The 27,092-nt window shown below is 34.6% G+C and overlaps 1 protein-coding gene across 1 annotated transcript in view; it reads right to left on the bottom strand.

The window, feature by feature from the left end:
* LOC150100847 (voltage-dependent calcium channel type A subunit alpha-1-like) overlaps window positions 1-25,541 on the bottom strand; it is a 1,659,894-nt gene extending 1,634,353 nt beyond the window's left edge. Inside the window, exon 1 of the mRNA XM_090401918.1 lies at window positions 25,258-25,541. Coding sequence (XP_090258044.1) covers window positions 25,258-25,541 — 284 coding nt within the window. The remainder of the gene's footprint in view (window positions 1-25,257) is intronic.
* Between the last annotated feature and the right edge of the window lie 1,551 nt (window positions 25,542-27,092).

The raw sequence follows: 27,092 nt of genomic DNA, 5'->3' as shown, positions 1-27,092 counted from the left end.
ATAGCTAGAATTTCCGTAGTCCGCAGCCAGCCATTGCCATTAAGTTATATGAATACGAGCCCCAGAAAATTGCGAGAAGGGTAGCGGTGTCATTTGTACATAGAATGAGTCCATTTACTATGAGCAAATATTTCTTAACAAGAAAAAAGGAAAACGAAAACTGAATAAAAGAAACATCTATTCATCGCGGTGACAGTACACCATAGCAATAAAAATTTAATCCATATTATAATGTCACAACACTGACACTCAATAACATTTCAATACTAGTAAGTATCAAAAACAGTAAATTCCAAGTTCCCTATTAAATCAAAACTCTCGCAAATGAGAATACTTTTGATTTGAGTAGAATACTAAGAGTTATAGTAATTAGGATTATATAGGGGTATTTTCAACTAGGTCTTTAAAGAAGGATTACGACTCATTAGGTTACTTTTTCATGTTATTGAAGAACCCAATTAAAGGGTAAGTCGCAAAAACATTATTTTAGGATGATCGAAGCGCGCGCATGCACACACACACGCACTAAAACTCGCTGCACCTCTTATTTTGTGAAGCTATTTTAACGTCTTAAAGCTAATTTAGCTTTTTGTTTCTTATTACTGCTTCATCTAGCTTCATTAACTGGGTACGGTTAATAAAACGCTAAAGATATAACTAGTTTATCTAAACATTCTGTTAAAAACTAAATCATAGGATAATCATAAGCACATCCGAGGAATGGAACCTATGAAACAGTTTGCTTATTTCTCACCCGTTAAATGACTATGAATTAACAAGAAATAAACGAATAAGTTCACAAAATCGGTTGGAAGAAATATCATCATTTCATCCAACTGAAAATCTCAACTACATTATTTTTATTAACTTTTTTTTGACGTTTTCCATCTGTCTACTTCCTTTAACTCCATGTTATTACCTTTGCCAATTTAATCTCTTCAGCGAGCATGCTCGGAAATAGAGAATAATTAAACGTTTAGATGAAGTAAGCTTCGAATAAGTTGACGTGGTCTGATGAGGAACGTCATGTCGTGCTTTGTGATGCTATTTCTCCTGTTTATTACTGCATACAAATTCCACAATTCCCTATAAGCGACTTGACAAGGCACTCAGCTAGAGAGCAGACATTTTGGCAGCACATCGCAAACATCGCCATGGCAACGCTTTGTTCAGTTTTCCAATTTCATTTTGCGTTCACTGAACGCAAAAGGTTAAACATGTTTTATTACATTATTATTCAATCAAATGGTCTTATAGAACGACGAAATTTATCCCTCTGACATTTTATAGTCCCTGAAGTTTTATAGTAAAATATCAGAATATAATAAGAACTCCCTTTGTATACATTCTTCTACTAATATGCCTTTATCTCTTTATTAGTGGGAAATCACTGGAAAATTCTCTACTTCTGAGCTAGAATATTCGCGCATGTTCAACATGTTTCGTGGCCTTCATTTATTTAGTGGCACAATAAAGTTGACAAGCAGGGAAGAGTACCTCTAGCGGCAGCTTGCCTTTTCTAGTTCGTGAAAACATACGTGCCAGCAGATCTTTTATCTTGTTTTCGTTATAATTAATACTACTGTTCTTTCTATTACTTTAATGTAAGATGAAAGCAGTAATCATAAATTCAGGCTGAAGAGGGGGTCTAATATAAAAATTCAGATATTCTCTAAAATAAGTTTTAACTATTTTGTTTTCGGATGATATTTCATTCTCTGATTGAAACTTGGCGATATATGAAAAATAAATAAAAAATAAATAAATAATCAGTGGGCTCGGAAAAAGTTTCGTCTATTCTACCCTTATAAGGCTAAATTTTCGTTTCTGGGATTCAATCAGAATGTTAATCAAACGTAACACGTCATCATGTCTTTCGTTGTCATTAATCACATGAATCTTAAAGTGATTGTTATTTTTTTAATTCAAAATTAAAAAAAAAAATACCAGAACATATAAACGTTTTATTAACTTCCAAAGATAAATCTCTCTCTCTCTCTCTCTCTCTCTCTCTCTCTCTCTCTCTCTATATATATATATATATATATATATATATATATATATATAGATAGATAGATTTGGTAACAGGGTTAGATTTAGTAACAGCCATGACTGCGATGTTTAATATTACAATAAAATAACTAAAGCCATGAGCCTGTATTTATGACTTTCAATAGCACACATTCTCCAGCCGTTTCTTATTAATTCAGTCTTACAGATTAAATATGCTAGGTCTTTGATAGAAAAAAAAAAAAACGTTCGATGAATGAGACCGGCTAATTCATTTTTAATTTTAAAAAAATATAAATATTCTTTTCCAGAGAGGATTTGAACCCAAATATTTCCACCCGAAGTACGCGTATCATTTTTACTGTGCGATTATGTTCTACGGTAAATCTGATGAAAATGAAAATTGAATATTTATCTTTCCCATGATTTATGATAAGGAAATGAAGCATTTCTTTACATGATTTTTCCATAGAGAATTATAGAGAATTTACAGATTCTCTATAGATTCTCTTATATATGTTCTAGTGCCCTTTCACTTTATCTATTACACTACTTTAAACGAAAAAAAAAAAATGAAAAGTCTGCGAAAATTAAAGAAAAACCATATCACTGTTTGCAAAGTAAGCGGTGTTAAGATGTCCACAATAACTTCATTTTATTAAACAGCTTCGAGGACTTCTGTTTGAGGATTTTGCTTTCATAAAAATGTGTGAAAACACTGCTGATGAAAAAAAAAATCACTTAAAAAGAAATTTTACAGAAAATTAAATCCTTAACAGCAGATTTCATGAAGTATTTTATTGTAGCGTGAAAAAAATTCACACCGCGAAGCAAACATGAAACCAGATAATCTTAATTTTGCCGAACATGATAGCGCTATAAGAGGTTAATGTTTGCTCAAAGCACACACGCATTCTGCCATCGAGAGTAACCTGATGTGCCGACAATGATAAGAAAAACGCACAGTAGTACAGTAATTTCAAAAACTACGAGAGATTCTTAAGGTAAAAAAAAATGAAGTATGCGAACAAAACTTAAATTAAAGATAGCACTTAGAAATGGAAAAAAATAATATATGCTACCTTAAAATCATATACACTGACCTGCAATTGCTACAGGTAATGCTGAAAATGGATCGTGTTTCGAAAGGCCCTTCGCTTGGCTATTAGTAATTAAGCTGGCAGCATTGGAGAACAATGCCTAACATAATTTGAGGGAAATATATTTTCTTCTGTTAGTTTTGTTGTGTTATTTAAAAATAAAAATTTCAATTGAAAATTGAAAACAAAATAAGAACGTTTACGCGCAATGATTTTACTAAACAAATCTTACTTATGTAGCCTATAACATAGCTCCTTTAAAAACACTCAGGAGCAAAGACTTGTGTTATTCATATTTTAGTGAGGCGTTTCAGGGATTAAGCTCTGAAAAAATTTTACAGCATAGAAATAAGAAAATTTAGCAAAGCTAAAAACATTGCCTGTGTAACCATGAATGGCGTTTGATTTCGTAGCGAAAAAACACCGCTATTAGTTCGATTTTAGTCTGCAAATAGAGGAAATGTTCTAGTCCTTTATTTCGGCATTTTCCGAGTTAGTTGATCTTTGGCATGGGCGAGTAAAGTTGGTTTTAAATCTTGCATCTCAAAAGAAATCGACTGTAAACTATTACAAACAATACGAGAGCTTTAAGGTTGAGCACCACGAGATGGCGGAAGCTGAGAGCCGTACTCTCTTCCGAAAGCTGTGGTTCACTGATAGTTTGAGCTTAATATCAGGAGAAGGGATACACACCTGTCTTCAAAAAGTAAGTCAAGACTAAAGAAGTTCTGCCTAATCACTTAGTGGCATAAAAGGAGTTGGAAAATTTATGGTTTATTTATTTCAAAAATAGATTTAACATGTCACATAAATTGAATCAGATTTCATTCTGCTTTCTCTGTAAATACACTTTCGAATATTAAAATTGGAATGAAAGCTAAAACTGATTAGCGATATCGTTCTTAATGGTGAGATAAGTGATCTCTCAGACAAGTGATCTGTGTATGTGGAATGCAAATATTTGTAAGCCTGAATTACTCTTAATTATTCAAACTGCGGAGATTAGTTTTGCATAAAAGTTGAAACAGTATAAGAGTATCAACCTTTATGTGTATGATTATGCATCAAATGTTGTTTGGATTCAGTTTTTTGTCATTGTTTCTGTTAATTTTGTTAGCATGACTAATGCTTATTTTTAATTTTAATTAGAAGAAATGTTTGGTGCTTGATAACTTGTAATAAATAATGTGATATTGGATTCGCTTATCAACGAGTCTGTCTGATTTATGTAAACTTCGCCGCAAACGAAAGAAATGTATAGTGGTCACCCATGTAAGTTACTTTATTTATTGGGGTAAAGAATGTTAATTTCTTTTAGGATCGATGCAGCCATATTCGATATATATATATATATAGAAAACAGAATGTCAATAAACGTAATTTTTAAACTCACTTTTCTTTTCGGAAACAGTCCACTGCAAGTTGCCAAACAGTGAGATTGCGTTTATGCTGATATACTCAATGTGTTGTGATTACACCATCTGATCTAAAATATTCGGACCACTCTTAGTAGCGGATATGAATGTATAAACCACAACCCTGGTTCACACAAGTATGAAAGGAAGTACACAGTCTTGCAATCTTCGTACATTAATAGCAAAATGAGCGGTACTGAAAAGTTCAGTGCCTACTAAAGTAGCACTATCATAGAATGCCACCTTTGCAATATCTCAGTTCGGAAATGTCTGCCCTACTGCAGCTGACCCAAACAACGGTTACTGTGAAGTGGAAATGCCTAGGAGCAACGGAACAGTAGCACAATCGAGACCTGGTAGGCCAGGTAAAATCCCAGAGCGGAGTTGTTGAGTTCTGAAGAGCGTAGCGCGAAAACAATCGCCGGTCCTCGGTTGAAACACGCCAGACTGAGTTCCGAAATGCTTCTGCAAGCAACGCCAGCACTACAACTATTCTCAGAATTGAAGAACATGAGTTTCCATGGTCGTGCAGCCGCAAAAAAAGCCTACTATTAGCAAGAGCTTTGCAAAGCGTTGGATGGAGTGGTGTAAAGCTCACTGCTATTGGGATCTGGAGCAACGAAAACGCGTTTCTCTTAAATGATGAATCACGCTTCACCATCTGGCAATCCAACGGATGAGTCCCGGTTGGGGGGACATCATGAGAAAGCCACAAGTCCGAATGTATTGTGCCAACTGTGAAGTTTGGTGGACGAAGCATCATGCTCTGAAGCATGGTTCGGGCTGGGTTTCCCTATACACTAAGGCTTATATGACATTCTAGACAATTATGTGCTTCCAACTTTGTTATCAGTTAGGTGGAGTCCCTTTCTTGCATCAACACAACAATTCCCCTGTCCACAAAGCGAGCTCTGTGCAGGATGGGTTTGATGAGATATGTATTGGAGAACTTGCCTGGTCTGCACAGAGCATGATTTTAATCCCATCAAACACCTGTGGGATGAACTGGAAAGCCAACTACAAGCCAGGCTGAATCTCCCGACATCAGTGACTCTGATGCCGGATCACCCGATCCCACTAATGATTTTCTGAGGGGAAAAATGGAAGGGAATAAACGTAGCAACGTACCAAAATCTAGTGGAAAGCCTTCCCAGAAGACTAAAGGCTGTTAAAGTAGCATAGGGTGAACCAACTGCATATTAATGCTTTCATATTAGAGCGAGAGTTGGAATGAGCAGGCGGCCGGACATTTTTAATCGGATAGTGCACGTGACCTCTAGCCTAGTAACTAATTCAGAAAACATTTAATAAGAATGCAAGACGAAAGCTTCAGTAAAACAGTATAAAAAAGGCTATATATAAAAAATGCTATTCGTAAATAAATTTCTGTAAGAGTATTCCAAACTTGGCATTTTTCTTCATCACGATGTTCTTGCCCAAGCCAGTCATGAAGATAATAGTATATTACTTAAAACAGTTAATTAGCGCACACACTACACAATAAATAATAAACGATGGTATTTTGACCTTAATCATAAGAATACTGACCTCTGAAAACTACTGTATCACTAAAAATAACCAAATACGGCATAAAGCTTAATCAGTTTCTGCCATGTACAACAAAGCTTTTAGATTTACAAGGCAGATCAAGAAATAAAGCGAACTTTCTAAGAGGCAGACAAAAGAGTGAGAATAGTAGAGAAAGTAGTAATAAATTTATCCATACACAAAGCTCGTGATCTTTCATGACAAAGTAATAAATTATCGTCCACAAAGTACATTTCCTAATATGTATTGTGGATGGTGGCATAGGTCTGAAGCAAGCTATTAATACTAGACAGTTGTGTTACCACAATCAGTTTAAATAACTGATAGCCCACTGAAGGTCACCTCTGTATTTTTGTTAGAAGGGGAACTGTCCCAATGATCCAGAATATATTACAAATTTCGTGTTATCCAGTTTTATTATAGGAGTTTAACAAAGATTAGTGGCAAAACTAACCTATTCTAGTCAAAATAATTTCGAAATAGAAAACAATAATTAAATTCAACCTTTCTAAAATTAGTTGGAAAATTTATCAATAACGCGATACGCAACTGCACAGCGTCAACCTAGTTGGCCGAGAGGTTAGCGTATCCGTTCTAGCCAAGAGACTGCCGGTTCGAATCCGGAAAGTGGCATGGATGTTGGTGATTGTTCCTTACTAACTGTTTGTGGAAAGGACATATACGACCCTACCACTTCTTCTATAAAACGCTTCACTCCCAAACAACCATACAGTGTCAAATGTGAATAACTAACACTGCACATCATCGAGTGGGGTGGGGTGGGGTGGGGGGGACGTGGTAGTTCATTCTCAAAATCAACTGAAATTACTAACATATTCGAGCCTCGACGCACCCACCGAACTAAAATATTCACCTGTTTTCGGTTTAAAGTTATTCATAACGCCACCCCAGGTTGAAAGAGCAGTTCCGCATATTCGTGGTAGGCATAACTTTGACTATAATGCAAGATATGTAGAGATAGTGGCAAGTATTATACCTCTCAGAGCTCCTTCTTAAAATGTAGCTGTTGGTGCTATGTAATATAAAAATATTATCATTAGTATTTGAATTGTAGCCGAAGTAACTAAGGCTATGAGGCCAGTGTATTATGTCTATAAATTACATTTGTTTTCTGGTTAATCTGAGTATTTTGCGGAATAAAAAACCCCAAGTTTCCAGAAGTAAAAAACTGGCTACCTTCATACAGGATGGGCTTACTAACCTTCTACTGAAAAACCGTTATAATGGTTCTTTGCACCCAAGACGGAATCCCAACCTAGTCTAAGCTGAGGATACACCATGCAGAATAAAAATGTAACACTTCATTTTAGGATAGGCATTTTAAAACATTGGCGGCTGATTTAATTAGTAATGGTTATTATTGGTGCCATAATCAGAATAATGCCAAAAATATTAATGTTGTTGCCAGCGAAAAGTAACAGTCAGCAGTACTTTCTTTTCTAAGAAAGGTGACTTTAAAGCTATTTTAAGGAAATCTTATCAACGGATCAAATGTTAGACAAGTGAGTTAATATTTTTGATATCGTTACAGATTTTAGTATCGAGAAAAAAATTAAAACATATTCGTGCACTAAGGAATACCATACTGTTTGGGCGCAAGCATTTAGTATTATTGCTATGCTATGGTTCACTACATACCAATAATGAGGTTTCAGCTTTTGCCTGGTTGGAAAGAGCAGCCTTGTAATTTATCCTTCCAGAAAGAATGCGAGGAACATTTATAATGGCTTTTCAAGTGATGATGAATCAGCGGATTTCTTATGAAAGTGGCAAGTTTCTTCCTCCAGGAAAATGATATTTTTCCTCCACAAATGGTCAGGGAATCCATGGAAATAAAATATACTCGGATGTTTGTGAAAGTTTTAAAGCGATACAGTTTTCTTCAACACCGGTGAGAGATCACTGCCTTGCTTACCAAACGTCACATGATAAAAAAAAAGTAACAGCTCGTGATAGGAATCGTAACACAATAGGACAATCCAATAACATTTGACATCATGGGATATTAGGTCATTTAGTCAGCGATTAGGTCATTTAGGGAATGAACTAAAAATAGCAAAATGCTTTGGTAATTTCATAACTGTGAGCAATTCGGCACGCCTTTGTATATTTGTCTTTCCTTTCGCATATTTTCACTCATAATAGCTTCAAATGTTTTTTTTTTTCTTTTCTGAACACGGTGCGGAATCGAAGAGTAAGGTTAATAACTAAGTTTGAACCAGTATTCATCGAAATCGTTAGCATTGTTTACAATTAAAATAAATAAGATATTAGTAAACATTACAAATTAAAACCAGTATGCAAGCTGAATAAAAATGCTTACTTAAATCTGCTCTCTTAAACATATGCTAAAACAACAAAAAAATTCAGAAAAATAAAATCTAAAATCATCTTGCTAGACAAGAATTATCCTGCAAGGTGGTTTTAGATTACAAAAGCAAAAAATAAATATATAATCCTCGGCATATTTAATATAAAATGTATAATTTCATAATTAAAATTATATTTTTACAGAAATGCTAGATTCATCACGTAAGGATTCTAGACAATACTAGTGAAGGCTAATCATAACAAACGTCATCAAAAATAGTTACAATTTTCCTCATCCTACTGTTGACTAACCTACAGCATGTGAGACAACACACGTTAGTACACATTTAATTTTTTTCAAGACCTTGTTTACAAATTTTATAAGTTATTAATTTATTAATATACTTATTTATTAATAATTTATTAATAAATGTACTAATAAATTTACACAATATACTGTGTGTGTGTGATAATTTCGTTTGTAAAATATTGAAAACAAGGCAATGAATACAGCGAAATCTCAAATTAAATTGAGGAAAAATTAAATCGTACATACCAAATCGCAATCGCAGTTATTTATTTCCTGACACAGTAAGAGTGTGTCAGGAGGTGGGGGGGGGGGGGGACTAAGATCCCGGATACTTTAAAACGAATTTCACAGCTACGGCAGACATGCGATATTGCTCTTGACACACGCAGACACCAAAATGTATTATTTTATAGTAACTACATTATTGGAAAGAAACTGCATTTGGTAAAAGTTATCAAATATGCATTCAAAACAGATAAAAAATCCATATTTGAATATTTGAGTCATTTTTCTGTTTTAATTCATAATAAAATTCCGCTATTTTGTCAAGACATTAACCAAAAAAAAAAAAATCGATATACATGTATAAAGGTTTTTTTTTTTTTTTTTTTTTTTTTCGAATTTCCACACATCGAGTAAGGAAAAAGAAATAAATTTATTCCCTCATTCAAGGTTGTAATTTCTTATGGCCAATGTATACTGGAAAAAAATCTAATAAGTTTTAATATTTTAATATTAATACTTAAATTGAATTTTCGGTGTCATTGCCTTACGTTGTTTAGTACTCGATCCTCGTTAGAGGAGAAAGGCAGAGAGCAGCGATTGGGTCAAATTTTTTTAGATAATTTGTCACAGACAAAATAAGTCACGAGGGTGTTGAGTTGTTGATCCCTAATGACATCCAACACCCCATGAGTTATCTTTTCTGTGATAAACCAGCTACTACTAATACGACTACCTTGGTCTAATCACTATTCTGATCTTGTCTACTAATTAAGAATCTGGTTTATTCCCAGAAATTACAAGACAATCTCATGCACAGATTATCTACTTAATGACATTGGTTAAGTCTAAATTGATATCCCATGAAGTCCAACCAGTGAGATGATTATTCACTATCATAACGCACCCACTGCCGAAAGAGCAAACAAGTACTTGTGAATAGCGAAGATTTGAACTTGCGATATGCGAAACCTGTTGTGATATCACAACAAGTTCTCTAGGTTCCAAGGTCATGCCACATCATTATTCAGCTACAAAAAAAAAGTCACTTGCATTAAAATGTGTTTGACTTATTATGATCGGGTTATGATTACAAAGAGGAAATGGCTTCCATCTTTTAAGTAACCCACCTCTTCACGAAGAGTTTGCTAGATATTTCTGGAAATTTTCTCACTCCATCATTTCCAGAATCCCCAATCAGACATCTATTGCTTTATTTTCTTCAGATGTGGACACTAGTATCTGAGGAGTTTCGGATGCAAATGATGTCACGCCGAGTGCAACAAGCAAAGTGGACAAACATCATCTACAATGGACAATAAATTATGCCACTAGTATCAGGTGTTTTCTACAATTTCCAGAACAGCGATCTCAAATAATAACTAATGTCTATTTGTTGCTAAGTTAAAGTTTCATTGACATCTTCAAACCGTACTCATTTCGCTTGTCGAACGATTTTCCACCATCGTTCTTGGATACTTTTGATAGAGAATTATATAACCTACGCACTGAACCTTTTAATTTTTTTTTTACAAGTAGGCAACGACTGCATAGTTATCTCTTACATTATTATTACTTGATATCTCCAGGGAGTTCAAAGACTCATCGAGGGAGGGCACCTGCTCTACAACTTACCGTCTCCACCACTCAATCCACCAACGCCATCTACCGTCCACCACTAGTATTATCTCAGACAATCACAAACATCCATGCCCATGGCAGGATTCGAACCCGCAGCCTTTTGGCTGGAGAGCGAATACGCTAACCACTTGGCCAATATTGCGTCACATGAAGTTTCTTTATTGGGAACTGCATTTTAGGTAGCGATGAGAAATTTTCAGTGCGACTATAAATTTAGAGATCATTCCTAATATGTCACTCTTGAATAGACAAGCCAAAAATTATTATTTTGTTTTGCAAAAGTAAGCATATATATATAATTAAAAACACAGGTGGATCCAGTAATGCAAATTCGATTTCAAATGTGCGTATTCCTCCCATACAGTGCATTTGAAATCCAAATATGTGTGGGGGACACAACCCCAGCAAGAAGAACGAACACAAACTAAGTGAAGCAAGGTAAGAATTTTTCTTGAATTTATTCACTTTACGTGATTTTATTTTTAGTATATCAACAGAGTTCTAATCAGGCACATGCACTGATCAATAATACATAATCATACGTATGTCTACTGTTCCATCTGTTCTCTTATCCCATCCAAGTATTCGTTTATCCCAAAATCACTACAAATTCGTTTCTTACAATGACGAGTGAAGTATCTCGCTAATAATTTACTTACTGACCACTTCGCGCATACGTTAATGAGACATTCAGACACTAGCATCAAGTGAAATATTTGAGAACCAGAGGATTCAAGACCATCGAGGCTCTTGTAAAAATAAATAACGCATGCCAAGCAATATCTACAAACAGTCAAATGGATATTCATCTGCAGTAAGCTTACTAAACCAGTTTAATTGTTTAAAAACAGGTGAGTAACCCGAGACCGAAATGGGGCCCTAGAGGCCATTTTATGAGGTCATAACACTCCAAATGCGATCCTTTGAGAGCCACTGATAAATTATGAAATCTGACAACGCATTTTCTAATTAATTTAATAGGTTTTATATTTTAATAGATTTTAATTCTATTGTGATCAAAGCATTTGGTAATATTTAAAAACTCACACGTGCATCTACGTGAGAATTAGTTCTCCGTGATAAACTTCTGAAAAAAGTAACCGACTGGCGGATGAACAGTTCATACTGTATTACATATTTCTATAACGGCTTAAAAGCTGATGTATACAAATCAGTTGGGGGCAACCAACCTGAGAAATGTCTCGAAATCGTAATCTCTTCCATGCACAAGTTTAAGCACACAATAAACGTTACATGTGTTAAGAATAAAATAAATCTACAAAACAGAAATTTAGGTTTTATGATTTAAGATCCTTAAATAATACCTATTAAACATGGCCTTGAATATTTGCAAATTTATACAAATATAGCTATTTTCTTTTCATTTTTAACCCCAGATATTATAATAGTTAACTAACTTCTCTCCCCTCCTGCTATGAAACTACGTCAACAAAATAAAAGTTGCTACTCCTGCTTTAATTAGCATTAAAAGTAATAACCTTTGATTAAAATACAGTAAAGAAGGGGAGTGGTAAAGGAAAGAGATACAAATCTGATCCGATGGTGACACGCATATGATGAAGCAGAGCAACAACAAAACAGTATGTGCTGCCATCTATCGTCAAATGCATCAAACCTTTGGATTTCAAATTTTAGTAACGTTGTATTGGTTAAGTTGATAAAGATGCCTTTTTTTCCCATGGTTTATTTATTCATCGCTTATTTTATCTTTTTAATCTTTCTTAGGTGATATATTTGTTATTTATTTAGTTTTAAGATTAAAGGTTATAAACTGCACATTTACAAAACAGTATCAAGGCAATGATGCCACATACATTTTTCCAGGAACTCTTTGGATACGGATACCCCCCCCCCGTTCAAAATTTGAGACAGCTTCGCTCTCCTCCACCTCTTACTCCATATCACAGCAAAATTTTAAAAACAATATGAAAACATATATCTGATTTTTAAAAAACATCTAGATAAATTTATTTCTATTTTTGAAACTTCTACAATCGCATCTAATAATATACGCACTATCGTAGTTTCAAACGTTAAAATAAGTCAGTAATTACATTTTGTTTGTACTGGGTAGTTGTTCAATGATAGAAACTTTCAAAAACATTTTTGAATCTTTTATAGTAAGCTTTAAACATACGTTAAAGGCTTGTTGTTTATCTGAAGTAAATTTTTGAAGTTTCTTTTTCTAAACATATCCCGTCCTACACATTCACAGTGTCACACTATTCCGAAATCCATGAATGTGATCTCGTCTCATAAAGTTCCAACTGTAAAAGTGGATAATTCAAAGCTTTTCGATTTGACAGACCTACCAGTACAAACTTATAGTGATGCATTTATAAAACCATGAGATTTATAAGACGTTATAAAATCTACACTATATTATTACTGTATGTTAAAAAGAGATCTTAGAAGTAACTTACTACTATTTTCTTTCAACAGTTGTACTGTAATCTTTAGGAAAATTCGAGGGGGGGGGGGAAGCTGTTGCTAACCGAGCAACAAAACATAGAAAATAATAACGAATGAATAGCCTATCCAGTTTTTATTGGATGAGAAGAAATCGAAGGATTTAATTATACCATTTCGGTTCGAAAAGAACCTATGGTACCTACAGAAAAGTTATAAGGTAGTAACAGATGACTGTGTATCTAAGAGTGCAGTTGGCAGGTCAAATAGGAGGCTGATCGCTAATATTAAACTGAAATGAGCTCTTATAAATCGGATCGAGAATTTTTTTTTTTTTTTTAGGAAGATTATTGGTGCAATATCCGAAACAGCGGAATAATATTCTGCTGTGAAACGAATTTGCACAAAATGGACAGCTGCTCAGGAGAAATATAATGCAAACAGACGAAAATAAAAACAAGAGTTTGAAGTCATATATAGATACTGATGCAGTGCGTAAACAGAAAAGGGATCTAAGAGGTTTCAAATTTTCGCACGCGCGCGCGCGCGCGCGTGTGTGTGTGTGTGTGCGTGCGTTGAAAGATCAGTATACCAAACAGATTTATAACTTCATTTTAACGAATTTTGTTGTTGCTGTATCGAATTTGTTATTAGCTAATGGCATGTTAGTAGATCACAGTAGAAGAAGTGAATTTAGAGAATCCGAGCACATGAATCCTCTGTTGAAGAAAGCCAGTTCCAATGGAACCTCACCTACCACTGCACAGTAAAACAATAGGAACTTGAAAAAAAAAATTCAATCCAGTTAGTCATTATTAGGTATTTTTCTTGGAACATTACAGTCCAAAATAGTTATAAATAGAAAGAAGATTAAAATGTTGAAAATACTGTAAAATATTAAAGTTTAGTTTTAGCTTTAAAAAGTTTAAAACATTATAAGATAAAGCATTTTAAAAATTCTAGAAGGATATCGATATCACTGAAAAATCAGCGATTCAGCAAAATCATTCTTGATTGTTGATATTGAAAATAGTTTTTATTACCACAATACTAGTCAATTATCTTAAATTGATTTTCAATTAAGATGTTTACACTAATAAAATATACACCTGTAGCGTCGCCCTGTACAATAAAAATAGCTTGCAATAGATTTCCAGTATAATTCACTTCGCTAAACGTGCCAGCGCATTGTTTACAAAGAGTAACAGCAAATGAAATGTAAATTCAATTTATCGTGCTTGTAAAGAAGCAGCATAGCTTTCTGTTCTACGCATTTTGGTATCGTAAAACATCGATTCTAACCTCGCATGGAAACGCTTGGGTTTAGAAATGCGGCTTTAAAAGATTTGTCTCGATTAACTTTTACTATGCACTGAATTCGATAAAAAAAAATTCGATGCAATAAAATAATAAACGCACTTAAATATATTTAAAATTTAGATTTAATATCCAGTTTAGCTATTTAAATATTTCCATTTTACAATGGTGTTTCCTAAATTACCTGAAGAAGAGATTATGCCAAATGAACACATTAAGTATACTCTCTTGACACCAATTTTCAAATTGTCATCCATTTTACAAATAATGTGGCACTTAATGAAAGAGCATCAAAAATTATAATTAAAACAAAATTCTGGATGAATGCGTTTATTTAAAGATAATAAAACTGTCAACAGAAAATCACCATTTCTTCATTAGAAGGAGATAATTCACTATTAGCAATAAAAAAATCTTTCTACATTTTTATGTGAATTGTACTACCCAAGAAAGTTTATAAATCTATCGTGCATTGCCACCACGTGTAATGTACTTTAAATGGCTAAACAGAATACTATGGTAATCCGACTCGATTGCGATTTCTTGACAGCAATATCGTCCCCTATTCATTTTAGATCTTTCGACCAGTTGTTACTTTTCTGTTTGCAAAGGACTATTAACTACATATCTAAGACGCATCAATCTACGTAAATCTAGGTGTCTTCTGCTGGAGATCTTTTCTTCCGTATAGTTTTTTTTTATTAGAACAACGATTTTACTACTTTCTTTTTCATATTGGATTAGCTTGCTTATGTATTCGTCAATGCTGATTATGTTGTCGTTCCCTTGTAGTATCTTTTTAAGTACGTGCATCTAAATTATGAGCGTAACAATTCCGCTTTGACACGGATTTTATGGGAAAATGCTATTAGCGAACATTACTAAAAAGTTGCCATATCTTCTCAGTTTTAGTTTATCGAACCATTTTAGCTCTTACGTTATGAATATTTTACAAACGAATAAACTGTCGGCAGTTCCCGACGCTAAAACGGCTCAGGATTTAATAAATGTGATAATGAATCACCGTATAAGAATAACATTGCAAGAGGCAATTTCCCTTTATATTATTGTCTTCAATCATTTCCATACTTGTGACTATTTCCATAGTCATTCTCCTTATTTGCTTTAGCATCTCTGGTCTTCAATCTTTGAACCAATATTACTATATTACGCATATTATGAATAACATACTAATGATTTCGTCCGCTGCTTTGCTTGTTTATTTTCGATGTTCACGTGATGTTCGCAACTGGACAATTTCTTATCCCTAAAACACACAATTGGCATCATAACTGGTGTCGTTATCAGCAGCAATAATATTTACAACACTTGCGCTTATCTTGTTTTCACGACAACAGTATTGTCGTTCTTGATGAATAACTTCTTATTACCAACATCATTACTGGCCAGTTGTTCCATGACTAAATGTCATCATCTCGAAGCTTGAGTAAAAGAGAGGGAACGACCTCATTAACTGAGCTTAGCCATCGAGAACGTTCCCATCTCAATGTTAAATGTTCCAAGGATTCCATCCCACAAACTCGGTCAAGAATACCAACGGTAGCGTCGAAAGCGTACCTTGCCAAACGTTAACGAGGAGATGATAATGACAAGTTAGTTTTATTATGTGATTTATGGTAACCCTTTTATTACTGTGATTTATGGCTAGTTTGGAGAACACACTCTTTAGAAACATGAAATTAGCTCAGCGTAATTTTATGTGGCACTTATGTCAGAGAAAATAAAACGAACATTTTAATTTATGTCTGTGCTAGAAGGATTCCATTTTGCCTTCGTTTCAATGGGACTGACGTATAATAAATTTTAAATAATCTCAAATTAAAATACATCTTAAAGCTTCATGGAGATGAAGGCAGAATGCAATCCTTTTCTCATATCAAATTCGTTCCTCGGTGTATTTCAGTGAACACAATAGTGGTATTGAAACCTACAGTACTTTAAGGACTTCCATGCCAATAAGAATCGATTAATTTCGCAATCATTAGGAAAGGAATTATTTTCACATAGCCAGATAAAGCTTCAGAACATCGCTAGTATAATGCAAACAGAATCATTCTTTGTTTAAGAAAATTATAAAATTAAGTCTTAGCTCAATATAAGCATTTAAGACTATTTTTACTATTAAATTACGTTCATTTCCAAAATAAATTACTTAGAGATTTTTTAATATATTTGTTTTCATTATTAAACAAACTTTGTTAAGGTAAACTTCGCATTACTTTATAAAAACATTTATCAAATTTCAGCAACCGACTTTTTCATAACTATATGTTTCGTAGATCCCCAGAACGCAATGGAAATGCATAAAATTTATATACGAATAAACAAGATGTCGCAAAAGGAATCTGACAAACTTTAGGTGGTAATTCCTTAAGTACTTTTAAACAAAAACAACAAAACTTATTTTATAAGTTCAATGCAGTTCCGATCTTGGACAACAAGAGAAATGCCGCCATTTCACGATTAGGCCGCTAGTAAGCGTAGAATTGCCTGACTACACGTATCGCAGGCTACCTATGTATCCACATTCTCACAACGGTTCTAGCTTGTAAACCGTTTCGATTACGGTTTTCGTAACGGCAACTCAAGAGCTGTTGTCGAAAGACCGAAGGCATTAACCTTTTCGATTTTTCCTAACAGATAAATTTTTATTGCTGCACATCGACTGGGAGAAATTGAATAACGAGGCCTTGTATTTGAATGATGTTAATCATGAAGTTCAAAAAACGGTCCTAAACTGACTATTTTATATGAAACCATTTTTACTTGTAATTCTAAAATAAGTGTTGAACACAGTATTCTAGTTTGATTAAATTTTTTCCCGTACAAAAGGCCATCTCCATTCCGTTTAGAAATCGTACTAATTATTATTATTATCATTATTATTATTATTATTATTAAAGATACCTCCAGGGAGGTAGGGGCTCATCGAGGGATTCCACATACTACGTACACGCACCAGCTATCATAATTGTTCTTGAATTCATTCACACTGCTTGCACACACAATATCCATTGGCAACCCATTCCAATCAATCAACACGCTATGAGAGAAAACTCAACACTCTACGAGTTTCTCACCCTCGTAAAATAAAATCCATCAACTGTATGACCCTTTCATAAGTTTGCTAGCCTCAATCATATCACCCCCTCTTTCTCCTGTCTCCAAGTGCCTGCAGTCTACAAATACTCAATGTGTCTTCATAATAAGTATCCAGAATCCTGATATCATTGTAACACTCACCTTTGCACTCTCTCCACTATAACAGAATCACAACCAAAACCAGGAGACCAGACCCGCTCACAATAGTCCAAGTGAGGCCTTATCAAGACCTTGTAAAGAGGCAAAATAGCATGCTTATCTTTACATTTGAAAGATCGTTTCAGCACTGCAATTATCTTGAGTTGTAACTGCAATCTTTGCTACATGGCCCCTGAATTTAAACTTCCCATCTATTAACATTTCATAGCCCGATCAGTTTCTTCTAGCATAATCCCACCAATATAATACGATATTGGATATTAAATCACGCCAAAACGCAGGGCGCTTTACATTTATTAAACATTGAACTGACATCCTTTTCCCATGCCCACAATTCCAGCCTACTCAAATCATTCTGCAAGTACCTCATATCAGCAGCATTGCTGATTACCCTACCTATCTTTGCATCATCAGAAAATAGTTGTATGTCGCCTGTCAAATCTTTCCCAATATCATTAATGTACAGAATTAAATAACAGTGGAACAAGTACTGATCCTTTTTTGTACATCACTGGTTACCTCAAATCTTGCAGACTCACATCCCTCATACACCACTTTTTGATATCTGTCAGTCAGCCATCCTCATCCATGCTAATATGCTATAATCCAAACCCATCTTCTCCAATGTATGCAACAATCTACCATGCTGTATTCTGTCAAAAGCCTTAGCAAAATCCAAAAGTATCATGGTGTATCCATTCCTCTTGTCTAGTTCATTGGTAATATTTTTATAGAATGTGAGCAAGTTCCTAATATGACCTTCCTTAGTAAACCCATGTTGTTCATTGCAAAGTAGAGATTCAATGTCAACCCATTTCTGAATGCGAGCCCTAACCAATTTTTCCAAAATCTTCACCACCACTAATTAGTCGATAGTTGCATACATCGGTCTCTTCACTACCTTTGTGAAATGGGATTACCATATATTCTTTCCATTCCTGCGGAATCTTCCCTATTTTAAGACTTATATAGCCTGGTCAAAGGAATGGCCAGTTCAGCTGAACATTTCTTTAGCACCAGTGCTTATATCCAATCAGTCCCTATTGCTGAATTCTTATTCAGTTTATGAAACAGCTCTACCTCTTCTAGCAAAAGGTAGAGCTGTTTTTTGTTCTAGCATACATCTGAGTTTCTTCATTCAGTGAAGAGGTAGCAGTGAATTTAATGTTGCATACACCAGATTGAGAGCAAAATGGGCACTCAGCTGAACAACATCTTCTGCATCTATCACTTTCACGTCATCTGATGAAGTATAGTTATTCTTCCATATTCATTCTTTCTTTTACTTACAGCATATCGATAGAATTCTTCTGGATTGTCTTTAGCTTGCAAAGCCAGTTTCTTTTCGTACTTAGAACTGTTGTACGAAAAGACTTAGCTTCCCGAACAGCAGTTGTGACTCTTCTAGCCTTCTACTTATAATTTTCAAAAGGGACATCATCCTTATGCACTCAGTATTCCTTCTACATTGTCCTTTTCTTATGAATCTCTTGTTTAATAAGATTGCGCATCCATTTGACTCCTGCCATATTTATTCTTCGAAGTCTCGGAAGAATAAATTCTGATATTGCATCATTTAAGTATTTTTAAATGCATCCCATGCACTGTCGATGTTCTCACCAGCTAGCAACCAATTCCATCCCTTCAATCAGTATGTTCTTTAGTTAGTCATCATTTCCTACTTTGTAGTTCAGCATGTAATCTTTTCTGAATGGAACATTTATAAACTTAGTCACTTCCCAAATGAGTACCGCATGATCATTGTCACCAACCGGAGGCAGAATAGTGATGTCTTTAACAGAAACGCCCTCTGACACTATAATCAAATCTAACACTCTTTAACCTCGAGTTCCTTCTATCACATGCCGCTCGAGGAAGTTGTCTCGCAAGAGCTCAATAAATTAATTTTTATTCTTTTCATGCGATTTCACAGCTACCCAATCAATATTTGAATAATTAAAGTCTCCCATTAAAGGCCTATGTAGTTTAGTGGAAGTGGCGCTTGCATCCTATGTGCTAGGCCGCACGAAGATAGACATAATTTAGAGTCTTGTCGCCGATTGGAACTTTTTCTAAGCCTTTCTTTGACCGGTTTCCGAATTAGTCGATTTTTGGCACGGACAAGCAGGTTTTTTCTCCCGGAAACTCAGATTTTTCATCCCCTAAATTCAATAAAATCGACCGTAGAGCCCCATTATTTCATACAGTAACATATCCTATTATGGTTAGGTACCAAGAGATGGCAGCACTTCTTTGCTCGTCTCTTCATCGGTGCGCCTATAATTAGTAAAAGACATGGGCCAACTATCTCTGATCGGCAACCAGTGGAGATTGAACTGCCCACTCAGTCTCCAAAAGCTAGATAGGGTTTAGAGCCCTCGCCTACTCCCTATAAGGGAATAAATGGCGTTAGCTTATTTTTTTAAAGTCTAACATTATGATTACTCTTTTCACGCTCATCTTTTCTATTTGGTGATGCATATCTTCATCACTAGCAACCGATCCACCAGGTCTGTTACAACACCCCACTAAGTAATTCACCTTGTCAGATTATAAACCTAATTATAAACCTCACAGCAGATGGCTTCAAACTCGCTGCCACATGAAATACTGTTGGTAATAGTAGTACTACTACAATCATAGGTTTCAACACTAAATGGATTCAAGCCAACTGATATCATTAGCACGCCCCTCCTCTCCTATCCTCTCTGTCCTTCCTAAAAATAGTGTACCATTTACACTCGATACCAGTTAGTATGTCTGATTCTGATAGCCAGGTCTGACTAATGCTGAAGTCCCAACATATTGACCAAGGCAACAAACTCTACTCCTTTGTTTCTGATACTCCTAGCATTCGTGTACAGTCATAATAATCTACCTGTATGTTCTTTAAATACTCTTGTTTGCAGTCTGCCTGACACAGTTGGACAACTTGCAGACCTCTATTCTTCTATAGTGCCTTATACATGTAGACATCTTTGCATACGTTTGATGGCTCCGAACTGGACGAACACAAAGTCGCAATCGTTCTCTCCTCGTAATCATTTCCATGATAATGCCCATTCCCCTCATTAGCACAATATATAACATTGCAGTTAATTTAGTTTGATTTTGTTGATATAAATTTTGTTGCTCAAAATCAATCACGGAAACAGATCCAAAGTCTGCTCAGTCAGATTCCTCGCAGAAAGGAACACTTGGAATTGCTACATGAGATTATAATTAGGTACACTTTTCCTAGAATATTTTTCTTTCATTTTATTGATAATCAAGCATGAAAATAACTTAACAAGAATTAAAAAGCTAATTATAAACCTAATCAATTTTAGCTTGGTACCAAAGTCAATTTGGCCAGCAAATTATTTTATTCACATTTCACAGTATTATTTCATTTAATGAGTGACGTTGCATTCCTGGGAAGAAATCAGTGATAATTGGGTTCAGTAGTAGGAAGGCGAATCTTAAGTCTGGTTTTATATTAATTTATTTTCGTATTTTGTTTTAATGAATACTAACGAAGCGAATACCTTTTATCAATAAATATATAGTAATAAATGGCATTAAACACCGCAAAGGTTTGTTCAACAATACGGAAAAAATGACCTCAGACGAAGCAAAAAGGATATTCTAGGTTATAATCACCGAAGAAAATTTTCAAGTATCACGTGATAGCTTTGAAACGCTGAAGTAAACACACTGCCATGCTATTAATCTCCGCACTGGTAGTTATCTGATCCAATCACTATCGGAATCAGGACAATGAAAATTATCCTGGAAGTTAATTCTTGGGAAGGTTGAATAAGAAAATTAAAAGTTTCGCCAATGAGTTCATCATTAGACATTTCAAGGAATTCATTAAACACTGAAAATCATATCATTGAAATCAAATCAAGTTTTTAACGTTCTTTTTAAAACTGCCTTCTACTTTGAATGGGAAAAAAATGTTAACTAATAGACTCAGCTATAATTAAGCATGAAAACTTGCTTAAATGTTTCGTTAAACAGTTCTGTATATTTAAAATATTCATAATACTTCATGTAATTCAGATAAACAAATAAATCTCTACAGTAATTTTACGCGATACAGTTAGCGAATTTCGAAATGTAACAAAATCTGCTTACCTCTTTGCAAAAAAAAAAAAAATCTTTAATAAAGTTCACAGTTTGGCTACTTTATTTTGCAAAATCCTAAATTTATCACGGCATGTTTTTAGCTGATAACGATTCTTTCCCTGGGTAGCAACAACGCAATTCAACTATCCAGGAGGGTCACTAGCTGGACGGCAAGACCTTATAAAAGCTTCATCCGTATTCATTCGATCTGAAATGTCATTTGATGTTATAAATTCAATTATTTAAAAATAATAATAATAAAGCTTCAGCAGTAGGGCTTATCGGCAATGAATAACTTCTTCAAAAATTTTACTTTCAAATTTGATACATTGCCTTCATCCAATTCCATGAGCAGCATTAGTTTTTGCATATTCTTGAAATTAACTGACCAATTGACATTTATGAAACTTTCCACGCTTCTGTGACTCACTGTGCCATTCGACAATGAAATCAAATCAAGCTTTATGCAGTTTTATCTCCTGGCTGGACGCTAACCAATGTTTCTGCCATTTTTGTATAATAATAATTATTATTTATCTGAACCCTCCAAGGAGTCCCAGGACTCATCGAGGCTAATCTACAACGCTCCATCTCCACTATTTAATCTGCCTACTACTAATAACACTACTACACATCTGTAGTAGTAGTAATGTAATGTAATGTCTGTAAATTGCGTGTGTTCTCATGACCGATTTGCCTGTTATCGATTAGTAAATGCAACATACAAATTACATTATACAAATGCAGAGACGTGAAGATTTTCACATTTCATAATGAGCAGCAGTATCAAATATCAAATTGCAGTTAAATGCTATTTTCATAAAGAGATTTGGAAGTCGTGTGCGATTCTGACCGTTTATCATGAAAAAATCTCTTTTTTTTTCTTTCTTTCCAGGACATCGAAGTTTTGGGGGGGGGGGGGGAGGTTTCACGCATTCATAACAAAGTAAACATTGTGGCTTCTGCGTGTTGATAAGACCGTTCTTTCCTCGTGAATCCGTGTGACTTCATCGTTATAGTCCCACTTTTTATGTTTTCCTTGTATTCGAATCGATTCTTTCTTTCAGGCATGAAGCACGATCACTGATATTGCGTTATCTTTTTATCAATGAATTTGTTCTTTCTCCCAGTGGCTCCATTATTAACACACGTTTGTTCAATAAGGTAACAGTTAAATACAGACCCAGAATGGAGCACGAAAATAACAATAACACACGAACGTGTGTTATTATTATGATGATGATACTGTTCCTGCGCGTTGCACGAACAGTATCGAGTAACGCGCATGTACATTTTTAAGGAACTGCCCACTCTTGATTATAGCTGGAAACAAAAGTAAATTTACCATATTCCCACGAGATAATACTTCCATGTATTATCTCGTGTAGTAACTTCCATGGCGCTAGTCCGAAGGTGAAAGACAATTATTGGTTTAATTTTGTCACTGACTTGAGAATACTTTATTAAACCTTTTTGTTGTTGTTTTCTCAGCCGAATTTAAGCGCAGGCAAGTAGCATTTTTTTCCCTCCAGGAAGAAAATTCGACCGCAGGACAAGCATGATAACATACAAATAAATATTCGTTACGATCAGAACATGTGTTGGGGGGAGGATAGGTGTTATTTATTTAAAAATAAAAAAAAAAATAGAAAGAAAGTCAATTTAACTTCTATATAAACTTCAAGCATCATTCTTTAATATATGCCGAGAAAGGGATAAAAAATTGTTTACAATCGAAAAAATATAATATAAATAATATAATATAATATAAAAATCTAAGTTAAAATATTAAATATGTTGAATATTAAAATTAAAAATAAAGAAAATTCTAAATCTTATATATAACTCTCGAACCACCAGATACATTCACGCATTACTAGCGGTACAGCACAACATATAAATAAGTACTGCTTAATGAAATTGACCAAATTCTAATTATCCAGTATATTTTGTTTATTTAGCACATGATAGAAAGGAAAAAATCCTCAAATCACACACCTAGCTCTCATACGAGAGTGACGCGCAGAACAGTCTGAGGTTTCAAACTAACAAATTCGTAAAATTAGAAGCATGACGAAACAACAAATTATTATTGTTATTGTTGTTTATATTCTTATGAAATGTAATTGGACCTCAGAGGAGCATTGAATATTCTAAGGCATCTGAAGAAACCTGTCAACTCAAGTCTGTCCAGAGTTCTAATGTCTCTGACAGCGACAGGGAGGAATAATCTAACACTTCCCCCCCCCCCCCCAAAAAAAGCGTGATGTGTTCTGCAAGTGCATTTCAAAATGCCAGCGAAGGGAAAGAAACAAAGGAACAATATTAGCATTTATTGCGAACATGGACAACAGTAGTTTTAATTTTAATAGTGAAAATGAAAAAAAAGAAGAAGGCACTTTAAATAGCTTAAATTAGACTACACTTGATCCTTCTAACTATTACGTGGATGAATGAAGTAAAAAACTGCAGTAAGAAAATGGCCCAACAAATAATTCTTATTTAGCAACTGGTATGCCTGTGGAAAAAACTGGTCACTCCCTCCCCGGGTTTACAGCCTTTCGTAGATGGGATTAAAAAGTATTTTCATGCTTTGACTATTATAAATTTAGTGAAACCGACAAAGATCTAGAAATCACATTCAGTAAAAAACAGGTCCAAAATCTGTAAATCTAAAATGATGAATAAGCTTCATAAGCCTTATAACCGATTACATCATAATAATGATAAATCAAAGCGTAACTGAAATTAGAAATGTTTTGACTCATGTTTAGCTATTAATGTTGATTGCCAAAGAGCGACTCCTCCCCCCCTTCCCCACACACTTAACATGATTAGATAATTGGGGTCAAAACTGTGCCTGAGAAAACAAAAAATTAATCCAGTACGAGAAGCACTTCAACCAGAATCAGAAAGATTTATTATAGCAATCTTCAAGGTATATTTAGTTTCAATCTGTACCAAGAGTTTCTGCTTGGGTCAAACAAACTTTTTTAATTATTAGGGGATATTAATCCCTCCGTAAAAAAGAGTTTGTTGAATTAACATAGCTATTGATTTAGTTTCGTGATGAACTTTTATAATGACAGATTATCTTCAATATTTATTATAGAATTCTGCTTCAGTGTAATATTTCTGATCCCTTACCACTAGAAACAAAATGCTTGTTTAATAAGTGAATCAGCATTATGACCCCAAAAATAACAAAAATAAAAAGCTGTTTAGTTACACAAATAATATATCCTTCTGGAAATCATTTGCAATATCGAGCACTAGTGTATATACTGTAACGTAAAAATGCATAAATTTGGAAGTATGCGTGTCACCATTCTTTTCTGCATATATTACGGCAATGATATATGCCAAAATGTCTTTTTTAATGGTAACCAATCCACCTTGGCAAGGTCAGGATGGTAAAAGGAGTTCAGCTCAGGTTAAACACCACGTTAGTGAAAGCGAATTTGAAACGTCCGTCATGATAATAATTTTCATATGAAACATAAGACAATACTTCGAATGAAAAGGTAGCTACACTTACGCAATATCCTCAAGTTTTAATCCTTTTAAACGAGTATGGAGTAATGCACAGGTTTTGTGATCTGAGGCATCGACTGCACGTCTACGGTTCAGTCTCACTCCTGCTGGCATTTCAGGCACTGCTAAACGGGAACCTTTAAGATGACCATCTTCTTTGCCCTCTTCATCCTCTTCCTTGTTCGTCGGCAGGGGACTACGCGCTACATGCAAAAGATGGGGTGAAATATTAGGAGAGGATCCTCTACGCCGACTGTTAATGTGACGACTTCCGGCTACTCCGATCATGTCGAATGGATGTTGATGGGACGGGTTACGTCACGCTTTGAAGAGCTAGAAAAATAATATACCAGGTCTATCTTCAAGTTAAACAACTAAGGAACATACATAAATAAAATGATGCATATCTTGCACTAATATAAACAAAAACGTTCATAAGAAAACCTATTTAAATAAATTAAAATGTAACGATACGCATTAGAATACCCTTGAATTTTCCTGTGTAATTATTTTATGATATTTAAATAAAATTATATTAAAAATTCATAAATATACTTTATTTATTTATTATATAAGCACTTTCAGGAAGTCAAGGACTTATCGACGAAGGTCAATGAATGTTACGAAATGCCTTGGTACCTATCACTCCTCTTAGAAAACATTCGCCTAAACATATCACAATGTTCACTGGAACTTATTCTATTCACTCACTACATGCCATTAAAACAACATGCTTCCTGACCTTTACTTATCTTCCAGGGACAACACCGAGTTCTTCCCATGAGCTGCCAAATTTCCCCTGTATTTGTGCTATAGAATCCTCTTACAGAGAGTATGTTTCATCTCATCTATTCACCTTCTTCCATGTCTCAAACGTTTCTGAAAATCACACATCTTCAGTCTCTCTTCACACGAAACGTTCCAGTGACTATATGACTATACAAAATCTTGGTTAGCTAGTGTAGGATCTTTTCAACTGTTTCTTCCTCCTCTATGAAACTCAGGTGACCATATTTAAGTACAATAGTACAGATGTTGTCTAGGCGTTGTACACTGAGAGAATAACTTCCTTATTCCCCAAGTTAGTGTTATTTTCAACATTGAAGTTATCCAATATGATGTTTTAACGTTATCCAGCTTGACAATGTGGTGCGGCTTCTACGTGTCTGTCTTTATTTCACACTAAAACACATGGAATTAAGTAAATAAACGTTATTTAAAGCCATATATTTCAGCCAAATATTACAGGCCATCGTCAGTGGCAACGATGCTAATTACAAGGTAGTACGCGAACAATAGATTGATTTGAAACAGTGAGAGCTACGTGTATGTTATACATAAAACAATACCAAGGTATAAGTGATGAAACATTTATTATTAATTATCTGTATTGAAATTTATTAATATGCGATTAGAATAAGACTCTCCCGTATCTTAGTGAGAGTCGGTCGTTCTGATTTAAGTTCGGACGGTGAAGTAAGGCTTCAGCGCTTTCTTTTAATGAACGGTCAAATTTATAGCGAAACAGATGAAGTGAGCGTGTTTCACACCATAGGATATTATAGTTCGTATCTATGGCTTTAAATAAATATTATTTATTTTGTTTCTTGTGTTTTTGTGTGAACCGAAGAAACCTGATGGCACAAGTCTGAACGAACAATGTGGCTTCTAGACTTGAACGTTATTATCATCGTCCACCATTACTCCTAGTTTTTAGCTTTATCGACTACTTGCAACAAATTCAAATTAATATAATACTCTATCTGCAATATCTTAAGCCCAATATGCATAACATTGTACTCAGCAACATTAAACTAAAACTCAAAAACCTTTGTGTAT

This window comes from Typopeltis vanoorti, chromosome 12 (assembly GCF_054136105.1).
Source record: "Typopeltis vanoorti isolate ZY-2024b chromosome 12, IOZ_Tvanoo_1.0, whole genome shotgun sequence".
NCBI lineage: Eukaryota > Metazoa > Arthropoda > Arachnida > Uropygi > Thelyphonidae > Typopeltis > Typopeltis vanoorti.
This window is presented reverse-complemented; position numbering and strand designations above follow the sequence as displayed.